This window comes from Plectrocnemia conspersa, unplaced genomic scaffold (genome assembly GCF_051122295.1).
Source record: "Plectrocnemia conspersa isolate PC_06_02 unplaced genomic scaffold, ASM5112229v1 ptg000011l, whole genome shotgun sequence".
Lineage (NCBI taxonomy): Eukaryota > Metazoa > Arthropoda > Insecta > Trichoptera > Polycentropodidae > Plectrocnemia > Plectrocnemia conspersa.
In genome coordinates, this window is record NW_028277175.1 from 15,596,648 (window position 1) to 15,619,166 (window position 22,519).

A 22,519-nucleotide genomic window follows, 5' to 3' on the forward strand; every position below is an offset into this window, starting at 1 on the left:
TTTACGTTATATAACGTGAAAAGTATTATTAAATAAGGTAATTTATTATGTATTACATGTATGCTTTATGATGGATTAGTGTTTTTGGGCAAAAGACCGTTTATAAATAGTAATTTTAAAATTTGAGATTTTTTCACTTACGTGATTGATATATGACGTAAAAAATATGAATTCCTTGTCCCGTTATTAAAATTGTATTAGCCTCTATCATGAACGTTATGTAAAATTTCTAACCTCAATTTTGCCTCTGCTGCTAATGCAATCTTCCTCATCGCCAAACGTGAGTCCATAAAGTCTGACAACCACATTATATCCCGGAGGTGCAATCAGTCTCAACGATAGATCCGCCGATATGGGAGGAGGTCTCGGATGATTGACGTGTAGGATAACACCGCTGGTGGAGTTTCCCAACTCCACTATCCTCTCCTCATCGGCAAAGCTAACTGAAAAAAAGATAATATTGTAGTAAAATATCATTAATGCACTCTAGTTTTAAATTGATTCGGCTTTAATACCTGTTTTATAGACCGCCATGAAACCTGTACCGATTGGATTCGCGGATGTGTGCAATCGTAAGGATAAAGTCTCCTTGGAAGACAAAAAAGCGCCATCAGCTAAGCGGCCAGGTGTTTGAAACGGTCGGATAGAAGCGCCCTCGCCGAGGTCGACCTCCAAGTAAGCCGAATCTCCATCCATGTCGTAATCCGTTATTTCTAACCACACGCGTTTACCTGAGAAATAATATTATAATATAAAAAAGTATCAGAATATATGTTATGCGCATAAAGTTTGGTTTAAAACGTATGAATTGGATTAATCATCGGGTTTTGAAGATTGGTTTACTTAAGCGAAAATGCTTTTCATTTGTGATAAATCCTATAATCCTTTTACGATAAGCCCATATTTTCATTACATAATATCATACTTTCCGTTCAGAAGCAAATACGTTATGTAAATATTATGTTCATAAAATATTTTTGCCATCGAGAGATGCCTATTAATTTAATATATAGTTGACTATAGAATATATTAAAATACCACAAAGATTTATATATTTATTATTTTTATACATTCAATGATACTTATTTTTTTACAGCAACTAAGAACACTAATTGTTGCATATGGGAGTAAGGGTGAAAGTGAAATGGGAGTGTGAGTGTGAATGGCGTACCTTAGAAATTATTATCATAATAATTATAACTCTTACAGGCATAAAGATTCAATTTGTTATAATATATTAATTAAATACGATATTTTAAATATACTGTCTATTATCCAAAACATTCACTTTTGACGCTTACCCTAAGAAAATTTAATATAAATACTAACTGTCAGTACCTCACTATCATGAGGTACCGAAGCTAGTAAATGTGTGCTAATACCGGACCCTCAACTTTTTAGGCATACTAAATTTTTTAATTAATGTAGTACCTGGTGTACAAGTATATAAATTAACGATTTTATAAATATAATAATAAAACATATTTGAGAACATATCATGCATGCCCTCGATAAAATGTCGTTAGCTATTAATAATTAAATATGAACTTGTCAATTTAAGAAATAGTTCAAATGCTTTTATCTACCAATAAATAAAATATATTACGAATAAATTTGCAGTTGTCTTGAAATTTCAATTTTTTTTAATATTTTGTCAAAATCAATGCAAAATAATGTGAACTAAAAATAAAAATTCATAAAATAATATATACATATTTTTTATATTACCAGAAAACTTTGTACAAATATTTTATACATGCAAATATAGTAACTAAATTTATGTTAAGATATTCTTGCCTTGGGGTTTTACATTACAACTAGAAGCTAGTGTATAATTAGCGCAATTAGGAACTGTCCTGAATTAGTGACCCGAAAATGGGTTTTCTTACTATTACAACGCGCAACTAGATGCTGACGATGATGAAACAAAATAGAAATAATTCATGATTTTAATAAGTATCATTTAAGTTCTTTAACTTAGATATAGTGATTTTTACGTTGAATGGTTGCATTAACTAAGCTCTAACTTACGCATTTCCGTATTTAATAAACTTAATATATGTAGTATGGTAATAAATACACATATAAAGTTTGTTGCCTTCATTTAAGTGATTTACTTTCGTAGTTATTTATTTTTATGCAACAAAAATATTTATTGGAAATTTAACTAGCTTCTATATATATATAATATATTCAATTTTTTTTATTCACATCTAATAATTTTAGTTATAGTGGGTCACAATCACTGATTTCTATTATATGTCGTAAATTTTATTTCTCGTAAAATGTATTTTAAATATTAGTCGCTTTAAAAGATTACTATCTCCCATAATTTAATAGACCTTATATACAAAAAGGGTTTGAAAAGATTATATTTATATTTAATCAAATAGATTGTAATGAATGATATTAAGATTAATTTATATTTATTTGAAGAATTAATCATATAATTAATCCTAACATAATACATTAAACTTTAAAATTACGATTGTACAAAGGTAGAATAATTTAAGTTGATAGCATTTAAAGTGCTGGATATTATACTCCATAAGAATCTGGATAAATTCGCGGTTTTAAATCTAGCAGCTGAATCAATTTTTTAAAATAAAAATTACGCATTCGACGGCACACGAGCTCACTAAAGTTGCTGAGTTTATATTAAAAATATAATAATCAGGAAAGATACGAGCATGGCTTTTTTAGACATAGAAAAGGCCTTCGACACTGTTTGGCACGATGGATTGATATTTGTTTAAGCAAAAAAAGTGATTAATAATCGCCTGAATGCCTAAAGTTTAAAAATGTTGACAAATACAACCCTAATAACTTACCGTTTATGTATAAGCATAAGCTACCTAAATATATATCAAGAATCGAACCGTCCGAGAAGTTTAATGATTTGCATTCAGGTGTTTACTGCTGTGACACCTGAATGTCCCCAGAGAAAGTGGCGCCAAATGTTCGGTTTAAAATCCGCATAAGAGTTGCTTATTATTAAAAATAATATATTGTTACTATGTATGTTTTATTTTGTTGAATTTGTATATTTACTATGAATGAAAAATTGCAACTAAGAAGATAAATTTATCTGTAACGAAATCTAAAGGGGCTTTTATTTTAATGGATTTACGCCATTTCGCCTTTGTAGTAGAGCAAATTAGTATTATTTTTACGAATTTCTTTTTATACACAGAATTATATAAAACTTGGCTAGGTTAATTATCGTTCATTAAATTTGTGACGCGTACATTATAATCACTGTAAAGGTATCATAAATCACGACCCGGGGCGCAAAGCGTCGTTCTTCAAAAGTAACAGCTGCGACCCTGGCCAGCTTAAATAATTACGGTTCGTGGATATGAATAATAGTGTTTGCGGGATATTGAACCCAAATTTCCCCGAACAAAAAAAGATTTCATACATCGAATACACACCGGAGGTTTTTACATAATATGATACGGTTTCGCCGTTCATGCGAATCGTACATTATTTAGATGGTGGATTCGTTCCAGACAATGCCAATTCGCATTCGGAATATATAAAAAATACGCACTTTTCTAGTAGCAAAAGGATACGTATCTTATCCGGTGAACAAATAAATCCATCATCCGTCCGGCTCTGGCTAAAGAATCGAAATCGAAGCAATCGCGAGGCAGATTCGGAGGAAAATTCATTGTGTAATATTCGATAAAAAGAAAACGGATTCAAGATCAAAGTCTCGGCATTGTCATGACAAATTGCAGAATTCAGCCGTCAATCAAGCGCGCGTATAATGGCTACTGAGTGCCAATCGATAAGTAGAAGCGGGATTGAAAAAATAATATTACACTATGAATCTCATCAATCAATAGCAATTGACGTTAGGTTGAGAATATATTTGCTTATTCAATTCTAAAAAACCTTGTTGAATTATGATACAAACTAGAGAAAATGACTTTAAGAGAAAACTTACAATTTTTTTAGGGTAATAAAACATATCAAATAGCTAAATCTGCGTGTCATTTTACATTTAAGCAGAGTTATCTAGTTATTTTTTTTTTTACAGAACAAAGGTTGCAAAATTGTAGTACCGTGTTATAAAATAAAATACTTGACACAAGCACGTTCCAAATGCTACTTGTATATTCTTGTTTTATAGTCACACTTTAAAGTTTTGTAATTTATAAACTATGAATGATGCAGAATGCTTACCCGGAGGAGCTAAAATTGTGACGGAGCAATCCAGCTGCTCTAGGAGAAAGTTCGGATAGTTGGGACTTTGTAAGGTGCCTTCTTTGGCTGTCAAAGTTTGACTAGGACAAGCCGACACGTCCACCGCTCTCCAGCCTCCGCTGAAGCCCGCGCCTCCCACAGAGTGGTCACTGTGGAACATTAGCGAAGCCACGTTGGAACTTGACACAAAGTCGAAGCGACGCATGTCCGTGTCGTAGGTGCCGCACAATCGCACAAAGTCCTTTTGTTCCACCCCCTTCACAATACTCCGTATCTGGGCCGTGGAAATAAAATAATAAAGAATTCAATTAAATTTGCTAATACAGAAAAATGTTACACCCTTATGGGGGTAAGTAATTTAAATTAAAAAATAAATTTGTGCAACTACATGTAATTTCTACAATTTTAAGACAACCTATTTGTATTTCTAATAATTTTTAAAAGTCAATTTCTGGTGAAGATAAAAAGTTAATATGCATACCTCAATGAAGTCATATAAACAGTCATCCTGCATTTCTATGTCTATCTTTGAAAACTGTATTATCAACCTCGTCCTTTCAGGTCCCACCAACTTGATGCGAAAATTTAAATTGTTCGGATAAGTTGTAGGATAGTTGGGTGACGTCAATCTTCCTTCTGTGTCATTGACAGTCCTGTTAAGTTTTACGTTCGGTTCTTGATGTTGGTTTTTCCTTTTGCACACGTAGCCGCCCACGTGCGAGCACTTTTGCGAAGTCCAATACAATCCACTGGGCAGCATTGGCGTCGGCGAAGTTTTCCATTGAATTCCCAAGCATGTGGGACTCACGGGGTCGGGTACTTCCAAAATGTCCATTTCGTATGGACCTTGACCCGGAAGCCAGCCGGAGAACGACGCTTTGGTGCTGTCGATCCAATCATACTTTCCGACGTCAGATATCTTCGCTCCTAGCCAGTATATTGCGCTGTTAGAATACTCGGCGCTATTGCGGATGCTGGACGTGACGAACTTTTGCTCTTCCGGAGATAAGATAGAAGCTAGCTGAGCCTTCGCCCCCCCGCAAATTTGCTGGGCCGTGTGCCACGTGACCTCAGGATAACTCACTATCAGATAACAAGAGTCGTTGAATAGTTTCAGTCTGTCGTCTGCGCATTCCAATACTGAAACATAATTTAAACATCAGTTAATGAATTACATACTATATTTATAAAGTTACTAGAGGCTTTATTTTGCACACATAAGAAATTTTGATGTTATAGAACGAAATAAGAGCACTAAGAAACAGCTCAATTTAAATTGCTTGAAAATAATAACAAAATACAATATACTTTTTATTACCTGAAATTGCAATATTTCGTTCATTTTTTGGCATCAAACATGCGCAAAGTTAATCATAGTCTAATATTTTGTACAGTTTTGAACAATTTACACAATCATTTTTTCTTTAATTTAATGATTGTTTTTCATAAGTAGTTTTTCATTTAACACAAAAGAAACGTCCTTTATGGAATAAGAAAGTATCACGAAATTTTAGTAATGGAATATTTATATAATAACATAGACATACAAAATACAACTGCGCATTTTCTCAAATGCTGAAAATGATACATCTCATTCTCTCTGAAGTATTTTACTATTGTAATAAGTTTTGAACATATGAGTTGTAGTAATTAAAACATTTCTAAAATTGATCAGTTATTAATGAAACGCTGATCCGTCTGTGTCTCTGCCAAAAGTTGTTAAGTGCATATATTGCAAGCATTCAATACTTCAGATATTATATATTGATAGAAAAAACAGTAAATAATTCACTCCTATGTTATAAAAAAGTAAAAAAATACAGGTAATCGTTAGATATATAATAAAAAAAAACTATAACTCGACAATTATAATTTCTATTGTCCATCACAGTAAGGTTTATCTAAACGTTTTTAATCCGGCGGATGAATATAGTTCTCTAATACTAAGCTACTGCAGCTTATAGAAAAAAATTGTAAATAAATATATTTAATACATTGCTACAGCAATAAAAAACGCACAATATTAGGGTTCATTTTATAAGCTCGCTGTATGTAGTACATACAGTTTATTAAATATAATGAAATACAATGTATCTTTAAGAATGATATTTTAAAGTTTAGAATTACTAAGTATGTTTATACTGGGTATAAATAAATATTTCTGCAAGCTAATGGAGTAATTTTACCAGTCTTTTACAAGCATACAAACACAAACAAAAAGACACCACCATAAAAAAGCGTTGGAAATGTAATCAGTGAATACATTACAGTTTGAATAATCAGTAGATAAATTTCGCCATTTGAGAGAATTTTTCCCCTTATATAAAGATAATTTGTATTTCGGTCTTTTAATCCAGTCATCAGAATGTTATTTTTCGTTAGCGTTTTCTCCTTTGTTTTTGGGTTTACAGCCAAAAGCATAAAGGCAGACACAGTCGTATATATCCAAAAGCAAAGAGCGAGAGAGCAGTTGTTCCCATAATATCATTACGCGCGTTTCATACGAGTTTTGTGCAGCGAAAGTTGGGCCAGGCTCGGCATATCCTCTTATCCCATTCGCCGTGGGATCATTAAGACCTTTTCTGCCATCCCTTTCGCTCCCTTTCGCACTGCGACCTACATTATTGCCTGAATAAGGCTTTTGACCCACTTTCCATTTGGGCTCTAAAAAATGAACTAACAATACAGGCTGCATCCTACTTCGATTTTATTTAACAATCACTCTCATTCTCTCTCTTTATTCAATTTGTTATTATGTTTTATTAGACCCTTAAGAATCGCTCTTAGAGCGAAACTGTCTGAGTTTTATTGAAACTCTTACCGCTGAAAGTTCACCATTACGAGTTATTATGATTTTTGCATTGCTACTACATCTGGCGCTAAAAGCTTTTTGAAAAGCCATTACCGACAAAAAGCGATTCGTTACACGCGGTTTGTTTCTATATTATATTAATATGATTTTAATGTATAACATACATATATAAATTAAATACTATTAGAAAAGTTATATGATTAGTGGTGGATGCTATCACCAGTCAGTGTCACTCAATACAAATAAAATCTTGCTACTATGTTCTTTATTACAAAATAATATTTTTGATGGATAGATTACTAAGATGGAAAACAGCTCAGGTAATTAAACTTTTCATTATTTACAATAAAGACCATGTTTGATTTTCCGAAACATGCTATAAAACTAGGCGAATTTCCTGAAACGAATACAGCACCGCAACAAAGTTTTCTTTGTTTCAGCTTAATGTGTAATAATCGTATCGAAAGTTGTACTATTAAAAAATGTTTGGCTTTCAACAAGTTTTCGAAGCTTCGCCGCATTCGAGAGCAGTTATCTTGATATGTACAACACCGGCAAAGTTGTACAGGTAGACAATGAAATCCACTTTACGCCGCTCTGACCGAAATATAGCCGTACCAAATGTTTTTCAAAGGTAACAAACTTTGAAATATATCGGGCACAAATGGAAATTTTCGATCCGCAAAAGTAACGTTTTTTTATGTATCTACTATATACTGTCTGATGTTTTTTTTCTGCACCATTTTTCTTTATGCTGTTTCCTTTTTTTAAACGGCGATTATGACAACATATATCACGCGTAATTGTCGCCAGGCTTTTTTCTGCTAGATGAAAGAATGGAGAAGGGCTTTTGAAGGCGACTATAAAGATGATTTATAACGAATGAAGGTAATGCCCCATGTCAGTTGTTTCGAGAGAATAATATATTTTTTATATACAATAATATGTTAAGATACGCCCAATTAGACTTTTACGAGTAGTATTATTATTATTTTCTATTTATTATTATTCACTACCAAAAAAAGCTTAAAAGGGTTAGAAATTATATCTTCGGAACTAATGTATATTACTTTAATAATTCGTCTCTATTTGTTCCATCTGTACAATCTTCCGCGTATCAATTTTTATTTATGACTTAAAATCCCTGTGGATTAGAATTGTAGAGCTCGATTTTTATGTGGAATGCTAATATAGAACGATGTAAATATTGGATCAAATGCATTCAGTGAATTATTTATTAACATTAAAGCGATATCAGCCATTTTTAACGCACAAAGAGCAGCATTTTTGGTATACGGGAGCAATGATTGAAAATGCTTTGTATCAATAAACAATGATAATTAGCACCAAAAAGCCGATTGACTGATGGTCGGATAAAAATCAGAATTACAGTATCTATTTTAATATTATTTTATGTTATGAAACCCGTTGAATATTATCTGTATTTTTACAAATCTTTCGGAATTTTAAATTACGACCATTTGAATGGCTGTACCTATTTGCAAGATATTGATTTAGTAATTAATTATTCTGAACTACTGGCATTTAAAAAAAATCTCATACACATTTTAATTATAAACCCCCTTGTATGAACGTGTTCGATATACATCGAGAATTGTAAAAGTTATCTCTATAAAGTATCTAGCTTTGTTTCTATGCCACGCTTTGTATTTAGATTTTAAATTTATTAATAAATTTTCAATGTTGTTTTGTATCTTATCTCACTTACTAAAATATAAATCAATATATCGAAAGATGCGCAAAGATTGGTAAGTCAGTTAAGATTTAAATTAAATTTTGTTCATGATACCTAGGGTAAGGTACTAGGAACAAAATCATTTTTATAAAAATAATATCTATACAATATATTATAATTTAATCTAATAATCGTTAGTCACAAATTCGGTTAGCAATTTTAAATAAAATAACTTAAGTGAATTATTTTACAATTTGGATAAAAGTTAAAAAGCGACGAGAGCCACTTAAGTTATTTTAAACTACCCAAACCTAGCTTCTGGTTTCATCATATTTGTAAAAGTTTTATAACAAATTTATGGGCTAGTCCGTTGAATTTCTAAAGGGCAAATTCGAACGATCGGGTTACTTATGGCGCTGAAACAGACGAGAAGTTTTTCTTTGTCGCAAAGCGCTTAATCAGAACGTTAACGATCGCGCTATCCGATTACTTAATAATAAATTTAATTAACTTGCTGGCGTTTAACTTTCGAGTTTGTGTCGCCGTTTACAAATCAGATTTGACATTTAAATTTAGCGCAGTTTATAACGAAACAAACTTAAAGTTTGTTTTAAATGCTTACAAACAGCCTCTTCAACAATTAACAAGCTCAATATAATTTGAAGCCCATTAGAATAAAATCATACTAAAAATAGAAGACAGTTTGTTTTTTCTACATTTAAAGTCACAAACAGATTCTTGGTCAATGATGCAAATATATGACATGAAGTTTATAAAACATATTGTTTTAATGTCAGTATTATAAACGTCTTCACTACTTGCTTGCTCTTTCATCAGCAAAAGTTTCATGAGCATTTTAATATTAATGACTAACTGTGGGATATTTAATATGAATCTAAATTTATCTTTTTGTATTGAGAAACACTCAATTTCCGCTAAATTTCATATTTAATTTTTAACTAAGAAGTCACTTTAATCCTTGTAGAATGATATTTGATAATTGTAGATCTTATATTACCAAAATAATTGCATGTTTATTAAGAACGAATTCAAAATAAACCTAAAAAGAATCCGCACCAGTCAAAAAAGCTTCAAAAAAAGCAATATTATAATATGTAAACTTGTCTTTACTTAATAATTAAATTATAATTAATTTAGAAATAACGTTTAATATTATGTTTCTATGGCAATTAAATAATATTTGCACAATTCATAAACACATTTATTATTCTGATTTTCAATAAAACAATATGTTTTACCTAATTTACTTTGAATTTATAAGTTTGTTGTTTTTTATTTATAAGCATTTTAAAGTGTAATAGATAAAAATATGTTGTATTTGAAGTATCCGTAGTTACAATTATTTGAACAAATGTTTATGGCAAAATTTAGGGTATGTAAATGCACCACTAAGTGACGTCCCTGTGTCTTAAAATGAATGAATACGAAAATACATCATGTACTACATCGATATACATGATGTACTACAAAATACATCATGTAACAGTAACAAAATTTGAGAAAATATGATGCACGTGTAGCAAGATCTACAATGATAAAAAATGAACTAGTTGTATTGTAGGTTTAACTGAAAGTGAACTTTCGCTAATGGCTAATTCTACAATACAAAGTCCTATTACTATTGAATAACTTCACAAACGTATAGTAGTTTTTAAGATGATCGTTAAACGATACTAAAAGGTAGACCTTTCCAACATTTTATTTTTTTATCAAACGAATTCTGCGAATTCGGTCATAGTAAACACCTCCACAAACATTATATTTACGAAAGCATTTTTTTGTTGAGAAGTCTCGCATTTTGAAACAGAATAAAGGCGCATAAAGGATAATAAATTTTAGAGCGGCACTAGTCACTCGAGTATATGAAAAGAACAAACGACATGTATTGCTCAAGTATAGACTTCTTATTAATTTCATTTGTGAACAAATATTTTACGAATATTCTTGATATAGCCTATCCGCCCCTTCAAATTAATGATGCTGGAGACCAGAAACAGTGTCGCGCCTGTTTATTCGACAGGAGTTGTCAATCGCGTCAACCCTGGTAGGAAGTCGGGCCTAACCTCAGTCCGCATAGTGTACTGAAGCGGAAATGCGATTGGATAAGGGTCGTAATTGCTAATGGGGTGAAATTCCTAAGCCTTATACAACTACTGAGTGAGGGTTAGCTGCCTTAAACCAATGGCTATTTTAAGCATCCGCTACAACGTCAACGTTGCTTCTACTAAAAGCTGCTAAACTCTACCTGAGTAAAAAATCTAGTCTTACAATAATAAGCTTTAGCGTTTCTTATATAGTATTTTTAATGATAAAATAAGTTAAGCTAGATAACTAAAAATATATTTTGATATACAAATTAATGCGGAAATTTAACAAAGGGATTTTATGTTTTATTATCACAGAAAATAGAACTGAATTATATCGCAAAATAAATACAATTATTAAAAAACAAACTCGAAGCTTCATTCAATAGGCTGAACTGTCGAAGATTTTTTTTTATGGTTTGCCTTTTATAATAAAACCGATCTGAAATGTTTTGTTTACATCTTTCGCCTCTCGCTTCATTCGGGCTATAATAACATTTATCCATCATATTCAGAGAGAAAATAAGCTTCACTCAAATATTGTATTTTTTATATATGAATATTTTTATTATCCTAATAACCTTCAGTCACTACACAATTATGTCACAATATTTCATTATTGTCTATTTCTTACTAAAAGGCAAACTTATTTTCATAGCCGGAAAAGTCAAACATGTTTCGGCCTAAGGGGATACATATTTACTATTTTAATATTTAACTTTCACGTGGCGTGAATAATCCAACTGCAACACAATGTCTAATCCCAAATCGTTAATAATTCACCATAGAAGATCCCTTTTAATATATCATATCCCGGAAGTTATTATTTAACTGTGGTTGCGTCGCACCCGCACCGCGTCCCGCTGACTACTGCCCCCGCGACCGCAGTATTGCCACTATGCCACACGCCCTCCTGATGCCCTCATCATACATATTCCTCGAGATAGCGAGGCCGTCGTCGCTGTCGTGCTGGTCTGCGAACGGCTTCTTGGTCGGTTGGGGCCTCCTCTGCTGGGATTCGATGCGGCGAAGGACCGTATGCCTGCAATAGCGCACCTTCGACCAATCTGGTGCCATGCTCTTCCTCCGGGGCTCTTCTCAGGTCTAAGACGTGCCGTGGGATTCCGTCTACGATAACATTGGTTGATGATATCACGCCTGTTACTCGTCCCTTGGCCCACGTCTTCGTGCACGACGGTTGAGCTGGCTTGACTAGTACCATCTCGTTGACCTCAAATCTCGCCTGCTCCGTCGGTGGTTCCTCAACCGCTACCGCCGGGTGTCTCCATATGTATTCATGCACCATTCTTGCCGGTGCAGAGGCGGCGTCTTTTCCATCCTTCGGTGCAAGATTATACCAGAACACTGCCCGGGTCGGTGACACGTCACTTCTCGCAGCTGTTCTCTTGATTGTTCGGTGGTGGCGTTCCACAATTCCGTTTCCCTGAGGCCTGTATGCTGCTCGGAATCTTCTCCGAACATTCCATTGCTGACACAGCTCGGCTACTCGTTCGGATCGAAACGCCGTTCCGTTGTCCATTAAAAGTTCTTGAGGCGGCCCCCTTTCGGAGAATATTTGTTCCAGGTTTGTCGCGATTTCGAGCGCAGTTTCGGAGCGCAACTTTCTCCACAGTCCAAATCTACTTGGGCCACAATCCACAACTGTGAGATATTGGCACCCTTGATGGTGTGTAACGTCAATCGCTAGCCTGATCCAGTTTTCTTCGACTCCGAGCGCGCCTTCGTCGTGCTTCGTCGGGTGCGGGTCGATCAGCTGACAGGTTTGACACTGGCGTACGCACTGCTCGATCTCACCCCGGGTGGCGCTGGGCGCAACCATACGCGCGAGGTGGAGACTCCGCTCCACTCCAAAATGGTGCATGTCATGCAGTTCTTTTATGGTGGCGACGCAGACTGGTTCAGCTCTTCTGACCTGGTCCACCCAGGACTTCTTGACTCTGGTTAGGGCGTCCGCTCGGTTTTTATGAGAAGGTACGAACGTGATTTTTACGACCATACCGTACTCATCAAACAGTTCGCGTAGGACGCCCAGTCGTCTCCTGACGAGCATCTCTGCGGCGCCGGACACTTTCGCCTTCGGTCCCGACTCACACGCGGAGTTCAGCCAACTAACGACCGTCGCCGAGTCTGTCAATATTGTTAGCTTCCGAATGCCCCATTTGACGGCCAAGTTTACTCCTTTGAGGACGGCATCTAGCTCTGCTACATTGATGTGTCCGACATCCGTGAGTTTCCGAAGCCAAGCTGCGTCCTCCACCACCTCTCCGTCGATTTCGAGCGCCACACCGTATGCAATCGAGCTCGCGTCACACCAAACTCTTCCATGCTCCGTTTGCGAAACGTTCCACTTCCCTCGCACTGGATCTTCTGCATCCACTCTGGCCAGGATCTCTCGCATAACCTTCTCTGCTCGTTTACCGATGAGGTCTTCCCACGACGTGCCTTCGCATGCACGCTTTACGAAGCTGCAGGCCACTCTTAACCAATTGCCTATCGGATAATGGCCCACCAACTTTCCGCAGATGGAGAATAGCACTCGCCTCGTAATTTTATTTCCCCTCTCAAGCGTCGGAATGGCGTTTCCCCGCCTAAAACGAAGGTCTCCGTCTGCGTCCCGTCTCACCTCCAATCCCAGCACTCGTCCGCCGTCCAGGTTCTCCGTCGGCTTTGACTTTAGTCCGAATCTCTTCAAGAGTGCTTCTACTCGACTCGCTTTTACGATGCTCTCGTCCACAATTATATCGTCGATATAATTATCGGTCCCTCGTCGAACCTCCGCGTCCTGCGATAGTACGTACTCCACGATTCGACTCATTATTTTCGGAGCGCTACTAAGTCCAAAGCCGAGTCTCGTAAGGCAGTATGTTTTTCCTTCGAAACATACCAGCTGGTGGCGCCACAGGCTCTCGTCCACTTTGACTTGTAGATAAGCCGCCTTCAAGTCGATCAATTTAAGCGGTCCTCTCATTCGCCTCCACTTGCGCACAGTTTCGTCGCACGCAGGCGCTTCCATCCCCGAGTTGCACTCCACGAACTTGTTGAGTTCGCGATAATCAAGTACCGGCCTAACTTTTTGTTTATTCGGCTGAGCTACAGCCATCAGCGGCAAAATCCCTCTTTGTTCCGCCCTCCATGGTTGCAGCCATCCCTCGCCAATCCACTTCTGCATTTCAGCAGTGAACTTCTCACGAAGTTCCTCTCGTTCGACGCTGCTGTAGTGAGAGACGTTGTTCCTTAGCATCGCCGGAGGACCGTCTTTCCAGTTCCAGGTCGCCGTCCATGACTCGCCATCGAACGCTGCGCTAAAATCGCGATCTTTGATTGTCGCAGGGGGCAAACTCGCAGCTGCGGCCGCTTCAATCTGTCTCTCACCGACTCGCACTCGCCAGCGCCTCGCGACCGGCGCAGACGACGATTTGCCGAAAAATCGCACACTGTCACCGCAAATCTGCACCCCCCCGAACTGCCGAATAACGTCCATTCCGCACACTATGTCCACGCCGGGCAGCAGATTTTCCATCGCGAGACACTCGACAGTCGTCGATTGACCATCGATCGTCAGATTCACTGTCTTTGTCCCTGTGCATCGCACTCTCGAGCCGTCAACTGTTATTACTGTCACTGCACTTGTCTTTTTTACTCCTGCCGACCGGCACGACACTATTGTTTGAGCGCATCCCGAATCGACGAGCGCACGGGAGGCCCGTCCGTCGATCGTCGCAGGGACAATCGGTAACGCCGCGACGTTCACTTTGGGAGACCCACCGGCGCACTGGACCTCCCGACCTCTTTTCCCGCCGGGCAATCGCGTTGAAAATGGCCCGACCCACCGCACGACCAGCATTCCACCCTCGTCTTGCAGTCTCGTTGCAGATGTGGGCCACCGCATCGGAAGCACTTCTTGCTGCCCCCTCTCCCCGCGCCGTCGTTCGTCGCTCGTCTCGCGCCGCTGACAGCGGCTCCCGCCGCCCCGACACTAGCGCCCTCCATGCTGGGTTGCCGCTCCACGTACTGCTCCAGGAGTGGCCTCGCGAACTCGACCAACTCCGACGGGGTTGCCGTTCCGCTCGCGTCGCGCGTCCCAACAGCGGTCGCCACTTCAGCTGGTAAACAGTGAACAAAATGGCGCGACAAAAAAGCATCGCTGTTGAGGCCTGCGACCGTCGCGAGCTTCCGCATCTCCTCCATAAACACTTCTGGGTGTTCGCCATCCCATTTCCGCTTCATCAGCATGGTGTAGGCCTTTCTGCCGTCAGGAGCGAACACCTTGAACAGCGCCGCTTTAATGGCGCCCACGTCGTTCTGCGCTGTCTCACTGAGCGCGTCGACGATGGTGCTAGCGCGTCCCTCCAGAAACAATGGCACGATGGCCGCCACGTTTTCGTCACCTCGGAGCTTCGTCACTCGCTCCAGCTTGGCGAACCAGGCCACAACGTCGCCCTCGCCGTTGAACGGTCGCACCACGTCACAAATGCGCATTCCCGCCATACTGCCCGGATAGCTTGTGGTTGCGTCGCACCCGCACCGCGTCCCGCTGACTACTGCCCCCGCGACCGCAGTATTGCCACTATGCCACATTAACCCATCGCCAGTTTTATTGAGATCCTTACACATGTATGTATGTACTATTTTTCCTCACTTTTCGACCTCTACATATAGTTAATGCATGAAACAATCGACCGAAGAGAACGTTGTGTTCTTTTCATTGTTCGAAAAATTCAAAGAAGGGTCGACACCGTAATATAATAGACCCGGACAATAAAAGTCACTGGAGAGAAGCGAAAAATACGTTTTGTACGTCAGCGAGAATATTTTAAGCAATAACCCATCGATATGCTTATTAATAAAATACAGCGTGATATATAATAAACAAAATAACTTATTTTTAATAATTTTAAGTACTATGTTACTATAATCACATACTATTTAGTTGCGCTTTCATATTTGGTTATGGTTTCGGAACAAATCAACATATATTTGCATATCAACAAATTATTATAAATGAAAATGGGAATAATTTAATTGGCATTGTGTTTCGTAAATATGCATATGTACATAATTAAAATCATTAATTATAAATGAGCAAAATGTTCAATGTAAAATAGTAACGTGATTCATATTTTGTACTGTATTATGACTTAACTGATTTGAGTTTATATATCTATATATATATATATATATATGTATATATGAGTACTTAGCTGTAATTTTTCAGTACATTATCGATTATTCCCATAATAGATATTTACGAGCAATTGCTCAATTGTTACAAGAGCCGTGTTGAAAAGTTAGATTAAAAAAAAAAGTTTAGCGCACCGCGCCAGGAAGTTTTAAACTAATTTAGAAGCGTAAAGTAGTTTTGAACTTCATAAAAATTTACTACTTTTCAACTGTGCGCAGTTAACTGGAAAGGGCGAGTCTAATCTGGGACGAAGGGTTTAATTTAACAGTTGACACTAACCGCTCTCCATGGTGAGGGTGGCTTTAAAGCCGGTGTAGTGGTGGCTGTAGTCGGAGACGAACTTCATTTTTAAACTGGGTCCTCTGGACACGTGTCTCAAAAGCTTCAATCTTGAACTCCAATCTCCGCATAGCCGCCGACTGCTTTCTGGAGCGATATTGGAAGACGGTGATCCTGATTGGACCACTATAGGAGGAGATGGTTCAGATATTTCTAGATAATCGTAGCTGCAACTGAAAAGAAAAGCAAGCGTTATTTATGTGACATTAAGTGAAAGTTGTGAAAAATTAAGAATTATTTAATGATTTAATGTATCTACAATTATTTTTAATAAACACTTATATATAATAAGACTGTAAGAAAACTGTTTTTAAATCCGAATCTTAACACTAATATTATTACATATTTTTTAGGTGTTCAAAAGATAATTAATCTCTTTTGCTTCTACATTTTCCATTTAAATAAAGAGTTTCATGATTATATACAAAATTATATTTAAAATCAAATTATAATTAAACATGGTAGATCAAGAATTCGAGATAAATCGATGTAATGTTATAAAGACGGTCAAAACACAACTTGAATATATAATTGTACCATAGTTCCATTGTTTCTCGCCACTCTCCTATTATTTTGAGAATACGATTCACATACACTCACGATAGCAGATTTGTCAGTAATTGGTATTGTTGAATTGAATGCGAATGTCGAAATTATTTTCATTGTGCTACGTTAGTCCGTTTTCGAATCGCTGAAGATATCAATCAAAAAGAACAATAATCCTTCGCTTTCGATTTTGGCCTCTGTCCAAAATCCCACTTTGGCGCAAACTAATTTAGAATTCACAGCGGTTCATTAGCCAAAACTGGTGGGTCGATTTACAAATTTTGGCGCTTCGTTTCTACCTATTATATAACACTTTACATGATGATCCAAAATACATTTTCATCTATAAATTAATATAAAATACTATGTTATTTTTATTTATTACTATCATCAGTGACAACTACCATTTCACAAGTACATTACCCCATGGGACGTAACTGAAATAAACGTTTTCCAATCACACTCTAAAGTATTGATCTTCGAGTTATGGCATTGAAAGTTTAAAACGTTTAGACTTTTATGCCAAGCTTCGTCGAACGCTTATACTACATTTAGAAAAATAGTGACATGAACATTTTCTTGGGGATTTTGCAGTGTTATCGAAGGAAACACGATATCACTCTCTTTAGTGATCTGAAGAAAATATACAAAATATATTATTTATTAACTTATTTATTTTTTAGACACTACGTATGACTCAATATACATGTTCATATATTATGTATTAATATAAGAAAAATAAAAATGCAATGTTTGTTGTCAAAAAAAAAAATTGAAAAATAAAATAAAAAAATTGCAATATTATAATTTCTTTTTAATATTATTTTATTGCGATTCTAAAATATAAAATGATTTTTCAGGAATATAAAAAACCTTGATTAGAAATTATTTAAAGATATTTTTAGCCCTGCTACTTCAAAACATACAGTTGCGTATGTTGTTTTTCGTTTAAATTTATATATATATACCTTCATATACATATGTATGTATATGTAACGAAATTACGCGATGAAACAAGAATTTATTCATAAATGCAGATAGAAAGAACCGGATATTCATGGGGAGCTTTTGCAAAGGACCTAAGAATAAAACAATATCCATGGTGGTATTTGGAACTTGGCCAAAAACGAGTTGAGCTTTTATCGAATAAACTTTCACACTTTCATTTGTAGAAAATTATTATTTTTGCGTTTTATCAGGTCCGTTGCACATTTACCGAAAGCGGTTTTTTGATTTTAATAAACATATATTATATGATATTAAAATATGCAATTTAACATTAAAAATTAATAATCGGAAACGTCAGTCGTAAATAAATAACGAGCAAATTTCGAATGCGTTGCTTTTTTCTCGTTTTCCAGTCTAAAAGTCGAATTTTAGCTGAATTTATAAGTTCGAAGCTTTCCATGCATTAAAACGGATTTAATATGAAATATTCACGCAAAAATACTGATATATTGCATTTAATAAAGAACATAATATTAAAAAATTTAAATTGATCAATATTGATACAAAAACAAATAGTTAAGCCTGCTTATTTATTAATAAAATACATTTTAAGGATAATTTATCTTACACCTAATAATGCAAGCTTTGCGTCAGATCAAAACTTTGTAGACTGTCATCTTTAATGTAAACCATTTTGTGTTTTATCCTTGCTTATAATACCAACGTGAATACAAATCAAGGAAAGTTACTTATTTTTAGGTCCAATTAGACTAATTAAGGGCCATAATGCATCGTGTTTTGTAAGAAATTTCTTTTAACAAACCTTTAACAAAACTCGAGATGAATTGAAAGGTCTTTTTAATTCAAATGATTTGTATCTTAAATTTTGTATGAAAACAAATTTAGAACTATTTTCTTGACAGTGTTTGTGTCTTATTAATATTCTGGGATTGTTGTTAATTTTAGTAGCAAATAATACATTGAACATTTTAAAACGATCTATAAACCAAAATTAAAGACATCAGTTCCTTTTATAATTACAATACTATTTTCACCATTAATCTTAACAACATGAACAGTCTTGTTAAAAATAGTAAATTACCCATTAAAAAGTTGCATTACCTTTACAAAAGCACAATTAGACCAAAGTAGCCTAATATTTTTATTGGATTCGTAAGGATCATAATACTACCAGATAGCAAATTAATTTCAACGTTATGCTATACAAAACATGTAACAACAGTGTTACATACACAAGTCTAGACCAGGAACTAAATAGAAAGAACGACAGCTTGCCATAAAAAGGTGTTACTGCCGCTATATTTAGAACCCTTTGGTGAAATTTTTACAAGCTTAGCTATCCATTTTATTACAAATAGTAAGCAATTTATTCTATAGCATTAATGCTGTGTTTGAGCGTTGAAAAGTCAGAGAAAAATATCTCGTCGATTACGTCGTTTGTAGAAATGGAGGGTAGAAGTATTATGGTCTGAAGTTGCATGGCAACAGCAGGGGTAGAAATCGTTATCATGTGAGAGGGTCGCATAAATAGTGCTAATAAAAAATCAATGTTGGTGTCCACTCTAATAAATTCTGTTCAGAAAGATGTCTAAATACTATTCATGCGAAGATATAAACAAGGCAACGCATATAGGCTTACGACTAAATTCAATGAAAATATGCAGTACATTTTAAAAATAAGTTGATTAAATCAACTGTAAATCTTAAGTTAGTTGTGGAAAAAATTGTGGTTTCCAAAGTACGTCAAAAATGGACATACTAAATATTATATTCAACTTTAATTGCTTGTATTAATATTTTTAGCATTGCTGTATTTTACTAATTACTGTAAAAAAACCCCTTAAATATTTTCATTCATTTTTGTAATCAAATTCGTGCCTTCCATAAAATAATTCAATTACAAAATATGAAATTAATTTATGTACAATTTGTTTACGCATTTGTGTTGTACGCGAAATTCATTAGTGTTTCTAAAATGAAAGATAAATCGTGGTAGAAAATTTTGGACGAGCTGTTTCGCAAACCAACTACGTAATTATTATTATTCAAACGTTGCATAAATAAGTTTACTTTCATGTTTATATAAAACTATAGAAAGAGTGTGCATATACATTTATTATATATTAAAATATTTATGTACTGTGTGCTCAATAAATATTGAGAAATTATAACACATTGTATGTGGTATATTATATGTATTTTTTTAATGTATATCAATTATATATATTTATGAAATTCTGTTTGACTATATATAAAATATAGTAATTGTAATATCACATTATAATTGATTAGGTTTTTTTAAGTAATTGAGAAAAATATCAATATAAAACATATAAATAATATACATTTTTTTTTAAACTTGACTTATAAATAGCTTAATTTTACAGTTGATTTTAACACAATATATTAACACTAATATTTTCTCATGATTTTTTTGGTATGACAATATATGCCCGTTAACCTTTGTAATCGGTATCTACCACTAAGCTTATATTAAATTATAAATACAATAACTTTCCACGCTAATTTTTATTTTATATATGTATGTAAATTAGTATTTAGTATTTTTATTTTTAATTTATTTAAATTTCAATTGCTTAAAGTGAAAATATTCAAACTATGAAAATAGTTTTGTTATTGTTTTCTTAAATATATCTTTACTATTATTTTCGTCTTGTTATTTTAATTTCTTAAAATTATATAAGACGTAAACATATGGATTGTATGTTATTTACTTTCTGTGGAGTAAATTGAGAAAATATTTGACATTTTTTGTAATTAAATATTTAATTTTTTGTTTTATGGTAGCAAAAAATATTTTTATTAAAAAAAATTTTGTAATATAAAATACATATTATTTAATTTATAATAAAATAAATAAATTAGGCTAGAAAAATATTCAAATTTGCTAAATTAGCAAAGCTATTATAATATAATATAATATATACAATATGAGGAAAATTCTAAGTAACATTTATATAAGGTAATTTTGGTATAATACTATAAATTATCATTGTGAGTAGTAAATTTTACGAATTTTCATTTTATTTTATTTTTATTTAACAACTTACTTTTAATAACTTTTGTTGTATATATAAATGTAATATATTTGTAAAAAAAATCGTTCAAGGAGTTGAAATTGATTTTTAATGTGTTTTTAACAACAATACTAGTATTTTTCAAAGAAAAATATTCGTGCAAAAAAAAATTCAATATTTTTTATCAACAGCAGATTACAGTTTTCGCTATGTAAATACGCTACTAAGATTTTTTAAATTAACGTTTTACAATTCTTTGACTAACAATATTTTCGTGAAATCCTAAATTGATATTTCTAGTTGCATAGGATGCATTGTATATCAGTTTGAATTTAGTACAAAAACATGATACATCATTTTTTTGTCGACACCATAATGCATCCAAAAAAGAAGAAAAAACATGACTGACTATAAATTGTGACAAAAATAAAGAACAAAATATACCTTATGGAATAATTAAAAACAAAATGTATTTACTACGAACGCCTTATTAAAATTAAAATTCGTTTCCCTGTAATTAAAATTTAATTTGAAATATAACTGTTTTATGATTTACTAATGTATTACATTAATACGCAAATATTAAAAAAAATATCATATTACTTAGAATAACTATACAGTTTTAAAAAATGATATACATAATTGATTGGAGGTTAAAAAAGTATTTGTATATGTATTTTCACTCGTGACTTATAACGAGCGCATTGAAATTCTACAAAATGGATCTTGATTGCCGATGTCGAGATCGAGACTTTTAAGTAAATTCCCCAAATTGTAAAATACGTTAAGGGCGAGTTGAGGGTGAGGGCGGTTCGTGATTTACCTGAAAAGTCCAGATCGCGTAGGTACATATTGTTTGTGAATTTGGTTCGAAATTCCTTGGCGGGAAAGGTGAAAAGGGAAAGAGAAAGTCAACTTTTATCGCCGAGGATGGCAAACAGGTGGAAAGCGCTTTTACCCCCTAAATTGGATAAGTTTTGCTCGCTTTAAGCGCATCAGTTACCGACGTGCTCGCTTTGCATAAATTTTCACAGGAGGCTGCGGAAAATTTTTCGCAAGATAAAAACAGTTTTCAATCTGAGATGTGCCATTAAAGTGTTTTTAAAAATCCGAAAAAACTCGAATAATAAGTTAATTATTTACATAGAAAAAAAACAAAAAGGGATATCACCAAACATCTATATATTTTATAATTTAAAAGAAAATATATAGTCTAGTCTCAACGATAGATTTTGATTTTTTTTCTTAAAAATTCAATTATAAATAAAATATTCATATGAGTATATTTTTTTATATTATTAAAAATGCAATTTAATAGGTCCATTTATTGCGTAACTTTAATTTTAATGTTTAACGTTACACCCTTTACACATTATATTACAGCCAGTGGAGCTATCCTTTTTATCGCTTACCAGACCGTATATTATATGACTTTATCCGCTACATGATTTTTTTATATAATATACCTACTTAAAGTATTTTATTTTTACTAGCAAACACTCCAACTGCATCTTTCCCATTTCAGCGAAAATTTATCTCCCGCTATATATTTGCGAGGAGTTGCACGTGCCGAGAAAACTGCATCGTGAAAAATATTTT

General features: G+C 34.4%; 2 protein-coding genes across 2 annotated transcripts in view; both read right to left on the reverse strand.

Moving 5' to 3' along the window:
• Nucleotides 1-22,519, reverse strand: part of LOC148229657 (uncharacterized) — a 197,835-nt gene that overhangs the window by 24,322 nt on the left and 150,994 nt on the right. The window contains exons 9-13 of the mRNA XM_088197419.1: nt 16,308-16,540; nt 4,694-5,352; nt 4,192-4,486; nt 516-731; nt 235-443 (exon numbers count right to left, since the gene is read on the reverse strand). Of these exons, the coding sequence (XP_088053545.1) occupies nt 235-443; nt 516-731; nt 4,192-4,486; nt 4,694-5,352; nt 16,308-16,540 (1,612 nt within the window). The remainder of the gene's footprint in view (nt 1-234; nt 444-515; nt 732-4,191; nt 4,487-4,693; nt 5,353-16,307; nt 16,541-22,519) is intronic.
• LOC148229658 (uncharacterized) lies at nt 11,647-15,416 on the reverse strand. The gene is made up of 2 exons (XM_088197421.1): nt 13,782-15,416; nt 11,647-13,532 (listed from the first exon to the last, which is right to left on the reverse strand). Exons 1-2 carry the CDS (start codon nt 14,733-14,735, stop codon nt 11,751-11,753), a joined length of 2,736 nt encoding a protein of 911 aa, XP_088053547.1. The 5' UTR covers nt 14,736-15,416; the 3' UTR covers nt 11,647-11,750.

What these genes read in the sequence shown, in the direction of transcription:
- LOC148229658 (XM_088197421.1), bottom strand. Translation starts at nt 14,735, where the DNA reads ATGCGGTGGCCCACATCTGCAACGAGACTGCAAGACGAGGGTGGAATG. An exon ending in TTAAATTGATCGACTTGAAG is followed by an intron (nt 13,533 to 13,781) that starts GCGGCTTATCTA and finishes GCACTCTTGAAG; the next exon opens with AGATTCGGACTAAAGTCAAA.